This window comes from Squalius cephalus, assembly GCF_949319135.1.
Source record: "Squalius cephalus genome assembly, chromosome: 5".
Lineage (NCBI taxonomy): Eukaryota > Metazoa > Chordata > Actinopteri > Cypriniformes > Leuciscidae > Squalius > Squalius cephalus.
In genome coordinates this window covers 27,449,707-27,467,314 of record NC_137126.1, presented here as the reverse complement: position 1 = coordinate 27,467,314, position 17,608 = coordinate 27,449,707, and the positions used below count along the sequence as shown (strand labels likewise).

Sequence of the window (17,608 nt, the reverse complement as noted above, 5' to 3'; positions counted from 1 at the left end):
TCGTGCACACGCCACAGATCCCCCCTCCCTCGCGCAGACGCGCACATTACAATATCACATGCACACGACACGCCTGAAGTTCGCCTGAAGATTGTACGAAGCGTGATGGCGGAGAGAAAATCTACTAACAAGCTTCCAATTCCTCGGTTATTGCTATCTATGGATAGATTAGACAGGGCAGTCTTCCTCCGAGTCCATGGTGTTGATCGATGCTGAAGAGACGGACGCGTTCACAGAAAATCAGGTACACACCTATTTTTTACAGTCTATGGTACACACGCACTGACGATGGGCGGGTGCTCGTTGGTAGTGGGGGAGGGGCATGAGAGTTGTAAACATTCAAAATTTTGGCTGTCCACTCAATCTGCCAGACTTGCCGACTGCAGCTTTAAGTATGCAACTTGGGTAAAGTTGGTTTTATATTCGCGGAGTTCCGCGTTAAATATCTCATGAGCTGAATATTGTTACTACACAAATAACATTGTTTTAATATTTAAATCTTCCTCAAAACGAGCTTTCCTTCGGGTTTGCACTTTGCAGATGGTCCCTTCTTAGCAGCCTGCGCATAGAGATCAATGTATTTTGTCCAGTGCGAAGGAAAGATCGTTTTGAGGAAAATTATGTTGTAGCTTCTGGTGTTTTATCTGTAGTTATATGTGATAGGTCATAGGTGTTTTGTGTAGCAACAACGTTTAGTTCACGAGTTATTGAACGCGGAAGTCTGCGAATATGCGAATATAAAACCAACTTTACCCAAGTCCGCAGACGTAGGTTTGCAAGCCATTTTTCTGGCGGTTTTCGGTCAATTTCTTGCATTTTTCCCCCTTATGAACAACAACTTTTGGTACACGATAAAAACTCCTCATGGTTTCTCGGCTTGATCGATTTGAGCAACCATAAACGACGCAAAACATAGGTATTTTGAGTTTGTTATAGTGCTTCCTAAATGTAGCAAATCACTTCCTGCCCTCCATCTGCATTTCGCGCCATGGCAACGCAGTAACGTGACGTCATATGCAAACAACCTATTGAAACAAATAAAATATTTAATAGAAATGCAGTCTGATAAGATTAATTAAATGTAATTAAAATGACGGGCCCGTGACGTTGCAGTTCCGTTGCCAGTAAGTCATGAAATTACCAAGTTATTACGAATAGAGTACGTATCTGGAACGTTGTTGGTTATCTTATAACCGACAGGACGTACTGACGACGTTGTGGGTTGGTAATATGATGGTAATGAAATTCCGAGCATGCGACGTTGTAGTTACGTTGTCAGTTAGTAAAGTCATGACGTGAAGACAAAAAGTACAATACATTACGTAACTGTTACATCGTGTGTTAGCTGGGTATGCCTTTTAAAAATAAAGAAAACATCAGGATGCGGGGTTCTGTCCCCCAAAATAAACTAAAACACAGTGAATAGGCCTACTTGACGCACAGAAATAAGAAATATAGATAGATTATATATCTATAGAAACCTTTAAGTGCCTACTTGTTTTAGATTATTTGAGGTTAAAGGCATTATATAAGTTACTTTGGAATAAATAGCATGTTTCAGATGATAAAGGAAACACGAGTTATAGTCCGGAAAAAACGGTAGGCTGTTATAAATTATTTCACGGACCCCCTGGCTATAGTTCACAGACCACCAGGGGTCCACGCGGACCCCACTTTGAGAACCACTGGTTTATACCACTCAAGTCAATGGCTTCTTGCTTAACAATTTTATTTAACGATTTGGTCCAAAAAATAACAATCCTGATGAAATCTGAGAGCTGTCTCACTCCTCCATAAGCTTCTATGGTATCGAAACTTGCCGGCCCAGAAACGTTAGTAAAGACATCGTTAAAATAGTCCAAGTGACTACAGTGGCTCAACCCATAGTTTATCAAGCGACGAGAATACTTTTTGTGTGCAAAAACGAACAAAATAACGACTTTATTTAACTATTCATTTTCTTCTGTGTGGGCCTGAGTGAATTCACGTAGTGTAACAGTGCAGCGCTTCTGGGTTGTACCACGTAGGCTCACTATTGGCCAACGCTGGTCATGTGTGTGTCTATGTGCGTGAGCCTATGTGGTGAGCGCTTCTGGGTTGTACGTCACCACGTAGGCTCACTATTGGCCTATGCTGGTCATGTGTGTGATGGTGAGCATAGACTGTAAAAAAAATGGACAACGCCCCCTTTTTTTTATTTAGTTAAATTACAAACATTTCAAGTACAACGCAACTAAAATCAAAATGAATACAATTCAAAATGTATAAACCAAAGAATAACAACAACAACAACTAAAGTATAAATGTACATAATAATAATAATAATAATAATAATAAAATAAAAAATAAAAAATAGATACAGAAATGAAAGTTTATAGTATCAGGGCAGTTATATGTATTTGAAAAGCTTAAAAATTTGTATTGTTTTTATAAGCTTTTTGTTTTGTGATCTCATGTTTAAAAGAGTTTCTAAGTATATTGTGAGATCAGTGTTATAAAAGGTAATATAGGAGGGTTTCTTTTGAGTTATTTTTGTCTTATGAATATAAAACTTCGCCAAAATAATTAAAAGATTAATTATATAATTTTGTTTTTCAGAAAAATATGGGTTTTGGAAACAAAGTAAAATGTCATGAGGTTCTAAATTAAGACATCTGTTTACTTTTTTTGTCATGTCTATTTTAAAGTCAGTCCAAAAAGAAATAGAAAAAGCGGCAATACAAAAATAAATGTTCAATATCTTCAAGTGATGTGTTATAAAAAGTGCATTTATCACAAACAGTATGAATCTCTACTAATAGTTGCATTTACAGGATAACCTCTATGCCCCTTCGCTCTCTTCCATTGGTGAGAACTGAAGCCGCCAGTGTCCCGATATGGCGCTGACATCTTGGAGTTTGAGTCTGCGCAGTAGCGATTTCGGGACCAGACCTGCGCAGTAGTGAACAGGAAGTAAAGCCGCGAAATCAAGGCCCCGCCCTCACTCTCGGTGTGAAATAATTAATTATAGAAATTTAGATATTAAATTTAAAGCTCCAATCTCCTCAGTCCTCAGAAGATCCCGAAAAAAAGTCTGTTGGTGCTTCAGTGACTACTTCGCTCAGAGAACCTGTCAATCACAGCTGTCAATCATGACGTCACACCACCGTTTTTGTAGCATCAAATAACTAACTAAAAACAAACTTATTTTAAAAACAAACACTTGAATTTACATCAGCGTGATAAAAACTACAAGTAAATGACAGAAACCACCTTCGGAAAAAAGATATTTGAAGTGTAATTAAATTGTTTAGTTGGTCTCAAGTCCCGTTGAATAACACGGGGAGGCGGGGTTTATGACCTATTCTAGGACCAGTCACCGGGGGGCGGTCGAGACGTTTTGGCTTCACTTTTCAGGGCTTGTGGGTGAGCCTAAGTCAGGGGTGGGCAAACTTTTTGGCTCAAGGGCCACACTGGGTTTAAAAATTTGACAGAGATTATGAAACAAATCTCATGAAAGTGCGTATCTATACCACAAATTTTATTTCTCATGCCATTTATACGCCAAAAATGTTTTTTTTTGCATGCATGCTACGTACTGTAAACCCTTTGGTTAGGATTAGGGGTGCGGAGTGCGTGCCTATTACACGCCATAAAGTGCGTATCATATGCACGCGAAAACTTCGTATCATAAGCACTACAAATACAATTCGTGGTATTCGCTTCATGAGATCGGGCTGAGCAAACACATTTATGTTGTGGCAACGTCTGCACGAAATTCAACAACTGAGAGAGACATTATGACAGTACTGTTGGATATCCCCCATTTAGCATGTTATGTTTTGAGGTTAATTTTTAATTAGTCAGATGTTAGATAATTATAGGCCTACTTTTAAAACATTGTTTATCCTTATTATTATTTAATGGGCCTAACAGTAAATTAGAAACAAAACACCTGCAAGTGTACACTTACACTTAGAAAAGTAAAAATGACAGAAGGTTACATTAATTCAACTTTATTAAAACTGCATAGGCAATCAATTTGCACTTCCAAAAGTCATACACTTGAAAAAAACGAAATAAATGAATATACAAATTTATTTTAAGAATAATAAAATAAAACATAAAAAGCAAAGGCAGATCAGAACATTTAATGAACAAAACCGGGTTCTGTACATGGCAGACAGGGGAGCGTAACGTTAGTCGAAAGCCGGGCGATAAAGGTCGGTAAACGGAATCAGTCAGGATACATCCACAAATCCAGAGGAGCAAAGAAACTAAATAGCAGACAAAGGAAAAACTAAACAGGTGTGCAAGCGGTTACCAAACATTTTTTTCTCTGTGAGTTTCCAAAAAAGGAAAAAACATTAACGTGCAACCCGTGCAACAAGTCTATGCGCTGTCTGTTTGGTTTCCATGGTGACGCGTCATTGCTTGTTACGTGACACACCGCAGCCACAACAGCGCTGAATGAATTATGATCTGCTTTTATGTCATTTTTCCTTTTTTACATTTGTTAGCTATGGCATGAAATATCTGATATTCCGATTGTCAAATATATGCAATGCAATATATATATATAATGCAAAGTATTGCAAGAAAAAGGCCAAATGAATGCGATCTTATGACAATTTTTTAAACATTCGACGGGCCGGATTAAAAAGCCTAACGGGCCGCATGTGGCCCGCGGGCCGTAGTTTGCCCACCCCTGGCCTAAGTGGTGACGTACAACCCAGAAGCGCTGTGCTATTACACTACGTGAATTCACTCAGGCCCACACAGAAGAAAATGAATAGTTAAATAAAGTCGTTATTTTGTTCGTTTTTGCACACAAAAAGTATTCTCGTCGCTTGATAAACTATGGGTTGAGCCACTGTAGTCACTTGGACTATTTTAACGATGTCTTTACTAACGTTTCTGGGCCGGCAAGTTTCGGTCCCATAGAAGCTTATGAAGGAGTGAGACAGCTCTTACTTAGATTTAAGCAAAACTATCACTTTGTGATACACTTTGTGTTCCGAAGATGAACGAAAGTCTTACGGGGTTGGAACAACATGAGGGTGAGTAATTACTGACAGAATTTTCATTTTTGGGTGAACCAACCCTTTAATGAAACATTACACGTCATATTGGTATTGTGATCAACAATTACATTCTATCCTCCGTTGAGGACCATTTGGAGGTTTTTGTCTCCACCGTCAGACAGAAAACCTGACGGTCGTGACAAAAACCTACGTCCAAAAATATGAACAAGTTTAAGAGAAAATAGCAAACTTAAGGGAGCACATTTTGAGCAACCACAAAATAATAGTAAATATTGTTAAAAACTCACTGTTTGTAGTTTTTTAATACATATTGCAATGTACTCTTTCATGTGGTAAAGATATTATTCAATTCAATTATTACGTTTTGTTTTTTAATCAAGTTTAAATGATTATCACCTATCCAAGGACAACTGATTTTGTAGGCAATGGGCCAGCATATAATCATTAAATTAATAAAAAATAAACCTATAAAAGAACCTTAGCCTACATATGTGCAAAGGACCCCCCTGATTATAACCTTGATTCTTTTTATTCATGAAGATGATATTAATTTCCAACAGAATTTGCACTTTTCTTAGTGGGACATGTTTTTGCCAAAGTTTCATAAATCAGTGACATTGTGTCTTATACTGCCGACCAATGACGGCCAGACCTCAAGCACAATGGGAGGAGCATGCATATATGTAAGCGTTGGTGTGTGTCTGTCTGTGAGTTGAGTTTCCCCCCCCAACCCTAAACTCTGGGCCACTCTGTGACACAAACGCTTTAAAGAAGTAAGATGGGAGACATTTCAGAGTGCAGCTGTTCGTCAATAATGTTGTGTTGCATTGGTTTCGTTACGGTTGTATATTTCCTGCTGAGGTGGTCATGGCAGTGTTGGCACGGATTCAAGGCATACATGATCTCTGAGATCTGGCAAACGGACTTGAGGACATACGGCCAGTGGGCTGGTAAGTCGTTCCTCACAGCTGCAGAGTGGGTTCCTTTCTCATCATGTAATTATACAATTACGTTGTTTCGTTGATGCAATACAGCTTATTATTTCACTGTAAATTTCTTTGGCAAGCCGTTGTAACATTTATCCCCAAATCTATTTTTGCGTCATGAATATTTCATATTTTTAGTCACAATAGCTACAAGTAACTATACCAGTGTTCATGGGTCAATGACGTGACGCCTACATTTTCTGTCCGATTGCATTTTTTTTTTCAGGTAAAAACGGGTTTAAATGCATAGGCTACAAAGATACTGTATATTTGTAGTACCTCTCCCATGTATGTACTCACTTTAACTTTTCAAAAACCTTTCGTTATTTGTAATTTTTCTTTGTTATTTAAAGTATCAAAATATCATGTGGTGCGACTGTCCGGCCATAACATCTGTTTTGAAAACGTCTTTGAAATTACTCTAAATTAATTCAAATTTATTTTCTGTACTATTTGGCATGATTTCCCCAAAAATTCAAAGCATTTGTATTTATATTTCCATCATAATATACAAACAAACTTTGTCCTATGATGTCCATTTTACGAAATATCATGTGGTGCGACCATCAAGGAACTACCATTTTGGGACTTTTATGTTGAAAACTATTCAAACACAGGAAGTTACATCATATAACAATTTTCCAAGGACCCATGGAAGCAGCAAGCAGGTTTGTAATTCTCTCAAATTTGAAAAAAAAAAATTGTTTATAAACCTTTGTAATGGTTGGTATGTAGTTACCACATTTGGATGTCATGTGGTATGACCTAAAAATAATAATATTAAAGTTATTTCTTCAAATATATATTTTAATTATAAATGTCATAGTGACCTTTTGTGGGAAGCTTGCTTGTTTTGTTTAGGTGGCCAATTCTGGTTCTGTAAATTTTGACTGAATTTGAAAATATCATGTGGTGCGACCACTGCAGACTGTTTTCCATGATAGATGTATGTCCTAGATTGGCAGTTTTTGTGCTTTTATATTCAATTGACGGTTTATACAAAAAGTACTTTAATTTAGAATCATTTGGAATAGATTTTTATGTAATTTGGATACCTGTGTGTTATCTATAACATTATTATTTGTTAGAAATAAATTCTAAGTCAAGTTAAATTAAATGGTGCACTTATGTTTGCGATTTGTGATTTTTATAAAAAAAATAAAAAATTATTAAATGTTTGTTCAGGAAAATTCTGTGAAATTTGTATAAAATCTGGTTTATATCTTTTTTTTTTGTATAAAATGCATTGATCATTGATCTCTTTAATTAGATTTTTTACTATATAAGGTCTTTGTGTCATTTGGAGCGACCACTCTTCATGTGGTGCGACCAATAAAAGCAATCACTGTAAAACAAAAACAAAAAAAAAACCTTATTTCTGTGGCTGAAATATGAATCACTGATACAGAATGCTTAAGTGAATTATATTTTTTAAAAGATTTTTATCAGTTTTATCATGATTTACAGGAAAAATAAGTCTGTTAACTAGATTTAAGAAGGATTTAATATTTAAGAATTCCAACTCTGAAGTTCTAGAACAAAAAATGAGATCATTATTTACAAAAACTCAAAAGAAATGCAAATACTTTTTCTAAACACTTTAATTACTAAGAACTTGTAAAAAAAAATGTTAAGTATGTTAAGGAAATTAATTGATTTTAAGATAAATCACTGTTGCACCGCATGACATTTTTTTAAGGATATGGCCAATTCATCTAGATGAAGAAACACTAAAATCACTTAAATTAATTTTTTATATGAGTTTGTGTACATAACATCCTTAATGTTTGAACAATTGCAACAGGTATTATTTTTTTGTATTGTAAAATCGGCCTGTCGTTATACGTTATTGACCCTCAAATGACACATTTTGCTATTGAATTCTGTTTGATTATATGCATGTCAGTTGTTGCTGGTACCTGTTCTTGTTAAACTAGCAACTAATCATCAGGTACTAGTAGCCTACCTATTTTTCTATTTATTAGATACAATTACCCATTTATTATACACTATATTATATTTCTAAATTGTTATTGGTAGCATATATAGGCTACATTATATATTTCCTTTTTATGAATATCTACAAGTGGCCAACTGAATTGATCACTATTCAATTCACTACTTTTGAAATAAGTACTAGTATCTAATAGTTAATAGTAAAACTGGAAAATATATGAATCACTATGACATTACATACTAATAATTAAAACGTACTACTTAGTTTTAAGGAATACGTGTTCAAATGGATTGCCATTAAAGTTTGATCATGAAGAATTAACCACAGCATTTGTGAAGTTTTTAAACTAAATTTGTGAAATTTTTGAACATAGAAACTGGCACTCTGGTGTTCTTAAATGATTTCATTGTCTTATATGAGCTGCCTAAACTACTTTACTCATGTAAATGTAAAGTTGTCTGCTGTACTGCTTTATACAGGGACCAGCTTTTATAAGATCAGGAAACATTATATGGAGTAAGTCAATGTATCAGGTTTTGACACCCGTCTGTGTTAGTTAAGCTAAAAAAACGGATTACCTAAAAGATCTGTTACCAGCATGAATTTTGTGCTGGTCCATGCCGGTTTGTACCGCTCAGCACATGTTTTCTGCTGGTTCAGCTGGTGGACCATGCTTTAACCAGCAAAACCCTTCTGATTAGCTGGTGGCCCATAGGGAGTCTGGCAGGCAAGTGAGGCAGCAGGGTCTTGCTGGAGCAGGACAGATGTTTGCGGTTAAACAGCATGAAGGGGTGTCACACCAACATCTAGTGTCAAAAACGCAACATGTGCTTGTGACCTGCTTTGCTATGTTTTTCTGCAGGGCTGTACTTTTGCATTGGTTGAACAGTACAGTACTCGTTCTGCTCAGGGCATCAGCACAGCCAGAAACTCATCATTGCTGCCTTGTCAGACTTATTCTTACTTACTTAATAAGAAAACACCTTTAAACATCAGATACTATAGAAAGACAATTATAGTGGTTAAAGGTGGGTGATCAAATGATAACTGACAGTAGAAGACAAAAGAGGAAAGAGTGCTGATATTTGAAATTGACAAATTTCACAAAACTTTCCCCTGTCTCTCACAGTTGTAACTGGAGCGACATCAGGGATTGGTCGAGCATATGCTGAAGAGGTCAGTAAATAACAGTTTTTTTGAAAACATTAATTACATGGGAGTGTAATAGCACCTGTTTTTAATACTAAAACGTTCACTAAAGATCTTTGAAGTTTGTAATTAACTATTAATCTGAGATGCATAGTTAGGGTTTCTTAAAGCTACATGCAATATTTGACTGCGTTTGGTTACTTAAAACACCCTAAGTCAAGTTTGCTCTATAATTGTCATTAAAATGCAATTTTAGTGCAGTGTTTGACTTTATAGGCGAATTGCCATAATCCAGATGCACTAGTAATTTCAGTTTTCCAAAACCGTATGGATGTGGTCAAGTATTTTAACAGATTAGAATCCGGCCCTCTCTTGGCTGTGACTGTGTTCTTGTCCTCAGTCAAGGAAGAGGAAAGTAGTCTGATTAATGAGAGGATGTCCATCATACAATGCGTTTGCAATCTTCCGTATCTTATCAAAACAGTGAAAGACTCCTGTGATTGACTTCCACAATGGCTTTCATTCATATAGAAAAGTACTTACTAATTCACTTCTATTTACCTTTACCTCTATACACAGGCACACATATAATGTTTCTTTTACGTATTTGTATCTTAGCTTGCCAAACGAGGATTAAACATTGTTCTGATCAGTCGCTCGGAAGAAAAGCTTCGCAGCGCTGCCAAAGAAATAGGTGAGTTTCAAAGTGGAAATGAAGAGAAAAATTTCCACAGGTTGGAATTTGACAAACCATAACGTTTTAAACTGTCATGAACCATATTTGCATATATACTGCCAAAAGGATGGTCTGATATTCAGCTCAATTGTAATCCATATTTAATCTATGTTCTTTTAGCCAGACTAGTTTTTTTGTGGGAAAAACTATGTATTATTTGTAAAGAGTAAAAAGAGCATAAATCAGCTTTGTTTTGTTTGTTCCAGAGTCTCAGTACAATCGACAGACACATGTGATTCAGACAGACTTTACAGAAGGCCATTCCATCTACCCAGTTATCGCACAACAGCTAGTGGGGCTGGAGATTGGAATTCTGGGTAAGATAATGATCAAGAATGATATATTTATACAATGCAGTGAGGATGGTGTAAACAAATGAACTGAATTTTGACAAGCCTTATAGGGGTCATAGTTTAAATGTTTTTCATTTCTGGGTCCAAAAACTTTGTAATTTAGTTTTACATGACCATTTTTTTAATAATATTTTTGCTACTGTACCTTCTTCTATATAAAATACATTTGTGAAGACTACAACTCTAAACTGCTAAATGTGGGCTATAAGGCACTGAGGTTTTATATAAATAATAGGCTATATATAACTGGAATAATAGACTAAATCACCATCACCTCTAGGTGTTTAGGAGCAATGCTATTTACCTCTGCTTCATTATTTCAGTGTAACTAGCTGGGGCAAATACCAAATAGGACTTTTTTATGTGTAAATATTAGCAGTAATGTAATAATGTATTTATCTCTATAAAGTCACAGATGCTGTTTTCCCCCCAGCTTATTTTCTATGGTGTAATGTCCATTTTTCTTAGCAGGAGCTCCATGCTATCAACAAGTAGGATAATAAAATACAAATCAATAAAAAGTTGAAGATAGGTGTATAAATGATTGATTTCTTCTCTTCTCCTTATAGTGAACAATGTAGGTATGAACTATATTGGGGTTCTGGCTAATTTTCTGGATGTTCCTGATCCAGACCAGGTCTAAAACACCTTTCCTACACCACACAGCTTGACTTTATTGTAATCTGAATCCATTGCATGAGAGTCTACAATATAAAGTACTTTCTTCTGTTTCCAGAGAATCACACAGGTGATAAACTGTAACATGCTGTCTGTCACTCAAGTAAGAACATCTCTATGTGAACCTGTTTAGTGTTTACACATGGTTTGTATCATGGTTTTGATACAATATATCATCTTGACATAGTACTAGCATACATTGATTACATGGGTCATTCTAAAAAACGGGTGCCATTTTGTGTCCTACATATGCACGTAAAAAAAAAAAAAAAAAATACTTGGCTATAGATGGAAATGGATATAACAATGGATGTACAGTGAGGAAAATAAGTATTTGAACACCCTGCTATTTTGCAAGTTTTCCCACTTGGAAATCATGGAGGGGTCTGAAATTGTCATCGTAGGTGCATGTCCACTGTGAGAGACATAATCTAAAAAAAAAATCCAGAAATCACAATATATGATTTTTTAACTATTTATTTGTATGATACAGCTGCAAATAAGTATTTGAACACCTGTCTATCAGCTAGAATTCTGACCCTCAAAGACCTGTTAGTCTGCCTTTAAAATGTCCACCTCCACTCCATTTATTATCTTAAATTAGATGCACCTGATTGAGGTCGTTAGCTGCATAAAGACACCTGTCCACCCCATACAATCAGTAAGAATCCAACTACTAACATGGCCAAGACCAAAGAGCTGTCCAAAGACACTAGAGACAAAATTGTACACCTCCACAAGGCTGGAAAGGGCTACGGGGAAATTGCCAAGCAGCTTGGTGAAAAAAGGTCCACTGTTGGAGCAATCATTAGAAAATGGAAGAAGCTAAACATGACTGTCAATCTCCCTCGGACTGGGGCTCCATGCAAGATCTCACCTCGTGGGGTCTCAATGATCCTAAGAAAGGTGAGAAATCAAGTCAAGTCATCTTCATTTATATAGCGCTTTTAACAATGTAGATTGTCTCAAAGCAGCTTTACAGAGATAAATGTATAATTTAACGTAAGATTGTTTTGGCTTTATAGCGGTTCTTTAATAAAGTTATTTTCCAGCTAAAGTTGGTTTTGATTGATTCGCTTCCGTCGCAACGATCATTTGTTATTAAATTAGGGCCGCCAAGACGACACCATTCTCTCTACACAGACTTTAAACGCGATCCTGTGAGAAACGCTGATGGCGTTCAGATGCGCATTAAGAACGGGTTCAATAGTTATGTGCGTTTGAATATATGTGTGCAGGTTTGGAATTCCCTACAAACCAAGCCTAAACAAATTACTGGTGTTTCCTTATAGTTTTGATTCAAAATTTTATTTTATTTTATCAATTCGGGGTAGATACGCAAATTGAGTTTTCCCGACGACGCTTTATCTGTAGAGTGGGAAAGGGATCCTCCATAGGGAGAGACTAGTTGGCACTTCAGCACTGCGTTGACATCGGGTCCAGGCGAAGGTCCTTCGTCAGATCTGGAAACGGCCTGGATCCGGCGGGCTGCGGGAAAGCCTTGGGATAAACAAAGACACTAAAATTAGCGTAGATGCCATTCTTCTCATGATGTAACAAGTACATCAGGATTTATGGGAAGTGTTCCCGGTTCCAGCTGACCTAATCTATGCAGCCTAATATTGAATTATAGAAGTCTATAATGTATTATGTGAATGCTATGTCAAAGAGATGTGTCTTTAATCTAGATTTGAACTGACAGAGTGTGTCTGCTTCCCGTACAATGTTAGGAAGACTGTTCCAAAGTTTTGGTGCTAAATAGGAAAAGGATCTACCGCCAGCAGTCGATTTTGATATTCTAGGTATTATCAACTGGCCAGAATTTTGAGATCGCAATAGACGTGAAGGAGTATAATGCGTTAAGAGCTCGCTCAAGTACTGCGGAGCTAAACCATTTAGTGCTTTGTAAGTAATCAGCAATATTTTAAAATTGATGCGATGTTTAATAGGGAGCCAGTGCAGTTTTGACAGAACTGGGCTAATATGGTCATACTTCCTGGTTCTGGTAAGAACTCGAGCTGCTGCGTGCTAGCTGTAGTTTGTTTATTAAGCGTGCAGGGCAACCACCCAGTAGAGCATTACAATAATCTAGCCTTGATGTCATGAAAGCATGAACTAATTGTTCCGCATTTGTCAATGAGAGCATATGACGTAATTTAGATATATTTTTAAGATGGAAAAATGCGGTTTTACAGATACTAGACACGTGACTTTCAAATGAAAGACTGGTATCAAAGAGCACACCCAGGTTCCTAACCGACGACGAAGACTTAACAGAGCAGCCATCAAGTGTTAGACAGTATTCTAAGTTATTACGTGAGGAAGTTTTTTGTCCAAAAATTAGAATCTCTGTTTTTTCAGAATTTAGAAGTAGGAAATTACGAGTCATCCAATTTTTTATATCAGCTATGCATTCTGTTAATTTAGTGAATTGGTAAGTTTTGTTAGGTTTTGAAGAAATATAGAGCTGAGTATCGTCGGCATAACAGTGGAAGCTAATTCCATGTTTCCTAATGATATCTCCTAATGGTAGCATGTACAGAGTGAACAGCAGCGGTCCTAGTACTGAGCCTTGTGGTACACCATACTGAACTTGTGATCGATAAGACATCTCTTCATTTACTGCTACAAACTGATAACGGTCAGATAAGTATGATTTAAACCATGCTAGTGCAATTCCACTAATGCCAACATAGTTTTCTAGTCTATTTAAAAGAATGTTGTGGTCAATGGTGTCAAACGCAGCACTAAGATCGAGTAACACTAATAGAGAGATACAACCATGATCGGATGATAAGAGCAAATCATTTGTGACTCTAACGAGAGCAGTCTCAGTACTATGGTATGGTCTAAATCCGGACTGAAAATCCTCGCAGATATCATTTCTTTCTAGAAAGGAACACAGTTGTGAGGATACTGCCTTTTCTAATATCTTTGACAGAAAAGGTAGATTCGAGATCGGCCTGTAATTGACTAATTCTGAAGGATCAAGTTGCATTTTTTTAACAAGCGGTTTAATCATAGCCAGCTTAAAGTTTTTTGGTACATACCCTAATGACAAAGATGAATTAATGATATTAAGAAGAGGATCTATGACCTCTGGAAGCATCTCTTTCAGTAGCTTAGTCGGTATAGGGTCTAACATACATGTTGTCGATTTAGATGATTTAACGAGTTTAGTAAATTCTTCCTCTCATATAGCAACGAATGAATCAAATTTTTCCTCAGGGAGACTACAATGCACTGCCTGATGCGATACTGTAGTAGACGGTTGCATAGATATAATTTTATCCCTGATATTATCAATCTTATAAGTGAAGAAGTTCATAAAGTCATTACTGCTGTGCTGCTTGGAAACTTCTGTGTTTGAAGCTTTCTTTTTCGTTAGTTTAGCCACTGTTTCAAATAAATACCTAGGATTACGTTTATTTTCTTCTAATAGGGTTGAAAAAAAAGCAGATCTAGCAGCTTTTAAAGCCTCTCTGTATGCAATCGAGCTCTCTTTCCATGAAATGCGAAATACCTCTAGTTTTGTTTTCTTCCAGTTTCGTTCCATTTTTCTGGCTGCTCTCTTAAGGGCCTGAGTGTGCTCGTTGTACCACGGCGTTGGATTATTTTCTTTAATCTTCTTTAAGCGCAAAGGAGCAACTGTGTCTAAAGTGCTGGAAAAGAGAGAGTTAAAAGTTTCTGTTGCAATATCAAGTTTTTCTAAGCTATCCGGGATGCTAAAATGATGAAACTGATCAGGAAGATTATTAATAAAGCAATCTTTAGTGGCAGAAGTGATAGGTCTAACATATTTGTAACACGGAGTCGGCTTTGCAGCCTTGGCTAAATGTAATTTACACGAGACTAGATAATGATCTGAGATGTCATCGCTCTGCTGCAGAATTTCAACGGCATCAACATCTATTCCATGTGATAATATTAGATCTAGCCCAGAACTACACGGGAGGAGCTGGTCAATGACCTGAAAAGAGCTGGGACCACCGTTTCCAAGGTTTCTGTTGGTAATACACTAAGACATCATGGTTTGAAATCATGCATGGCACGGAAGGTTCCCCTGCTTAAACCAGCACATGTCAAGGCCCGTCTTAAGTTTGCCAATGACCATTTGGATGATCCAGAGGAGTCATGGGAGAAAGTCATGTGGTCAGATGAGACCAAAATAGAACTTTTTGGTCATAATTCCACTAAACGTGTTTGGAGGAAGAAGAATGATGAGTACCATCCCAAGAACACCATCCCTACTGTGAAGCATGGGGGTGGTAGCATCATGCTTTGGGGGTGTTTTTCTGCACATGGGACAGGGCGACTGCACTGTATTAAGGAGAGGATGACCGGGGCCATGTATTGCGAGATTTTGGGGAACAAACTCCTTCCCTCAGTTAGAGCATTGAAGATGGGTCGAGGCTGGGTCTTCCAACATGACAATGACCCGAAGCACACAGCCAGGATAACCAAGGAGTGGCTCTGTAAGAAGCATATCAAGGTTCTGGCGTGGCCTAGCCAGTCTCCAGACCTAAACCCAATAGAGAATCTTTGGAGGGAGCTCAAACTCCGTGTTTCTCAGCGACAGCCCAGAAACCTGACTGATCTAGAGAAGATCTGTGTGGAGGAGTGGGCCAAAATCCCTCCTGCAGTGTGTGCAAACCTGGTGAAAAACTACAGGAAACGTTTGACCTCTGTAATTGCAAACAAAGGCTACTGTACCAAATATTAACATTGATTTTCTCAGGTGTTCAAATACTTATTTGCAGCTGTATCATACAAATAAATAGTTAAAAAATCATACATTGTGATTTATGGATTTTTTTTTTTAGATGTCTCTCACAGTGGACATGCACCTACGATGACAATTTCAGACCCCTCCATGATTTCTAAGTGGGAGAACTTGCAAAATAGCAGGGTGTTCAAATACTTATTTTCCTCACTGTATATTATATAGATATAATCCAGTATTGTCTTTACTGTTACTTTTGATAAATTGAATGCATTCTTGCTGAATAAAACTATTTCTTTAAAAAAATCTTACTGATTCCAAACTCTTGAAAGGGTGTGTATGTGTATTTATATTGTGGTAGATTTTTCCCCTACGCACCTGACTAAAGTTGAACCTGATGTCCTCTATACTAGAAAATATTATACTCAGTTGAGTTACCTCTGAACGCACAGGTTGATGCCTAAGCCGCAATCTAACCCCGCCTTAGAGTCTCACAAAGAGTCGAACGACATCTCGCCCCCTATCGAACACTATCACTTGGGAATAAGGTCTCTAGTGTTCTTAACACGATTAGGCCTAGAAGGGGAAGTAAGATTTAGTTTGTTATATTGTTAGACCTAGAACAGGGAAGTCAGGTAAGAGTTTGTCATAATGTTAGATAATCTAAAACTCAGATTTTTAGAGTTAGGAACATGGTTAGTTCTGAAAGATTTTTACTGTCTTATCTATTAAAAATCCATCACAATATATACACATTTCCAATAGTATGAGAAGATCTGTAAGATTTATTTTTCTTACATAAATGAATAGTTTTATTCAGCAAGGATTAAATCGATAAAAAGTGACAGTAAAAACATTTATAATGCTACAAAAGATTTCTGTTTCAAATAAATGCTTTTCTTTTGAACTTTCTATTCAACAAATAATCTTGGAAATAAAAAGATTAATAATGGTTTCCACAAAAATATTAATCATCCTAACTATTTTTAACATTGATAATAATAAGAAATGTTTTGCATCAAATCAGCATATTAGAATGATTTCTGAAGGATCATGTGACACTGAAGACTGGAGTAATGATGCTGAAAATTCATGCCATCACAGGAATACATTATAATTTAAAATGTTTTAACTGTATATTGGTTTAATAGAAAGGCCCTCATAACATATCTTTTTATATAAAATGTTACATCTGTGATTCTGATACCGAAAAGAGTTTGGTGGCGACGACAACAGTGATGCCGATAATAACGTTATCAGTTGTTTTGTAGATGTGCAGACTCATTTTGCCAGGCATGGTTGAAAGGTAAACCCGCAGCCGGCTCTGATCTTATCTGTTCAATTCTGAAAACTGTGTTTATGCTTTAACTGAGGGCTTGTGTTTACTCTCAGGGGAAAAGGCCTCATTATAAACATATCATCAGAGGCAGCCTCTCAGCCTCAGCCAATGGTGTCAGTGTATTCTGCAACCAAGGTACAACGTTGTTACAAAGAAACCACATTTCACATACTTCTATATTTGAATAAAATACGACCTTGCACAAACAAAAACACTAAAGTGATTAAAGTGTGTCTTGCTCTTCTCTTACACCCAGATATTTGTTACATATTTCTCTCGCAGTCTGCATGCAGAATACAGGTCAAGAGGAATCACGGTTCAAGTAAGTCCAGTATTAGTAAACATCTTGTATAAACATTGTTTGCCAAACGTTGATGTTATTTCTCTTCCTTTGTCCAGTGTGTAGCCCCATTTATGGTCTCCACAAATATGACTCATAATGTGCCGGTGAATCCACTGATAAAAAGTGCTGCTTCTTTTGCTAGAGATGCTCTGAACACTGTAGGTTACACAACGTACACAAGTGGATGTTTAACTCATGCACTGCAGGTAAACACAGCCTTTATACACATTTTCGATCCTCCTCAATACACAGTTTGTACTATATAAAGATACAGGGTTGTGTGATAATGTAGAAATTTATTTTATTTAAAAAAAACAAAT

At 36.8% G+C, this 17,608-nt stretch overlaps 1 protein-coding gene across 1 annotated transcript in view; it reads left to right on the top strand.

The window, feature by feature from the left end:
- The first annotated feature begins 5,684 nt into the window (after positions 1–5,684).
- hsd20b2 (hydroxysteroid (20-beta) dehydrogenase 2) overlaps positions 5,685–17,608 on the top strand; it is a 13,391-nt gene continuing 1,467 nt past the window's right edge. Inside the window, exons 1-10 of the mRNA XM_079870651.1 lie at positions 5,685–5,974; positions 9,097–9,143; positions 9,735–9,810; positions 10,059–10,169; positions 10,775–10,842; positions 10,942–10,986; positions 16,878–16,912; positions 16,999–17,080; positions 17,202–17,267; positions 17,345–17,494. Of these exons, the coding sequence (XP_079726777.1) occupies positions 5,803–5,974; positions 9,097–9,143; positions 9,735–9,810; positions 10,059–10,169; positions 10,775–10,842; positions 10,942–10,986; positions 16,878–16,912; positions 16,999–17,080; positions 17,202–17,267; positions 17,345–17,494 (852 nt within the window). The 5' untranslated portion in view covers positions 5,685–5,802. The remainder of the gene's footprint in view (positions 5,975–9,096; positions 9,144–9,734; positions 9,811–10,058; positions 10,170–10,774; positions 10,843–10,941; positions 10,987–16,877; positions 16,913–16,998; positions 17,081–17,201; positions 17,268–17,344; positions 17,495–17,608) is intronic.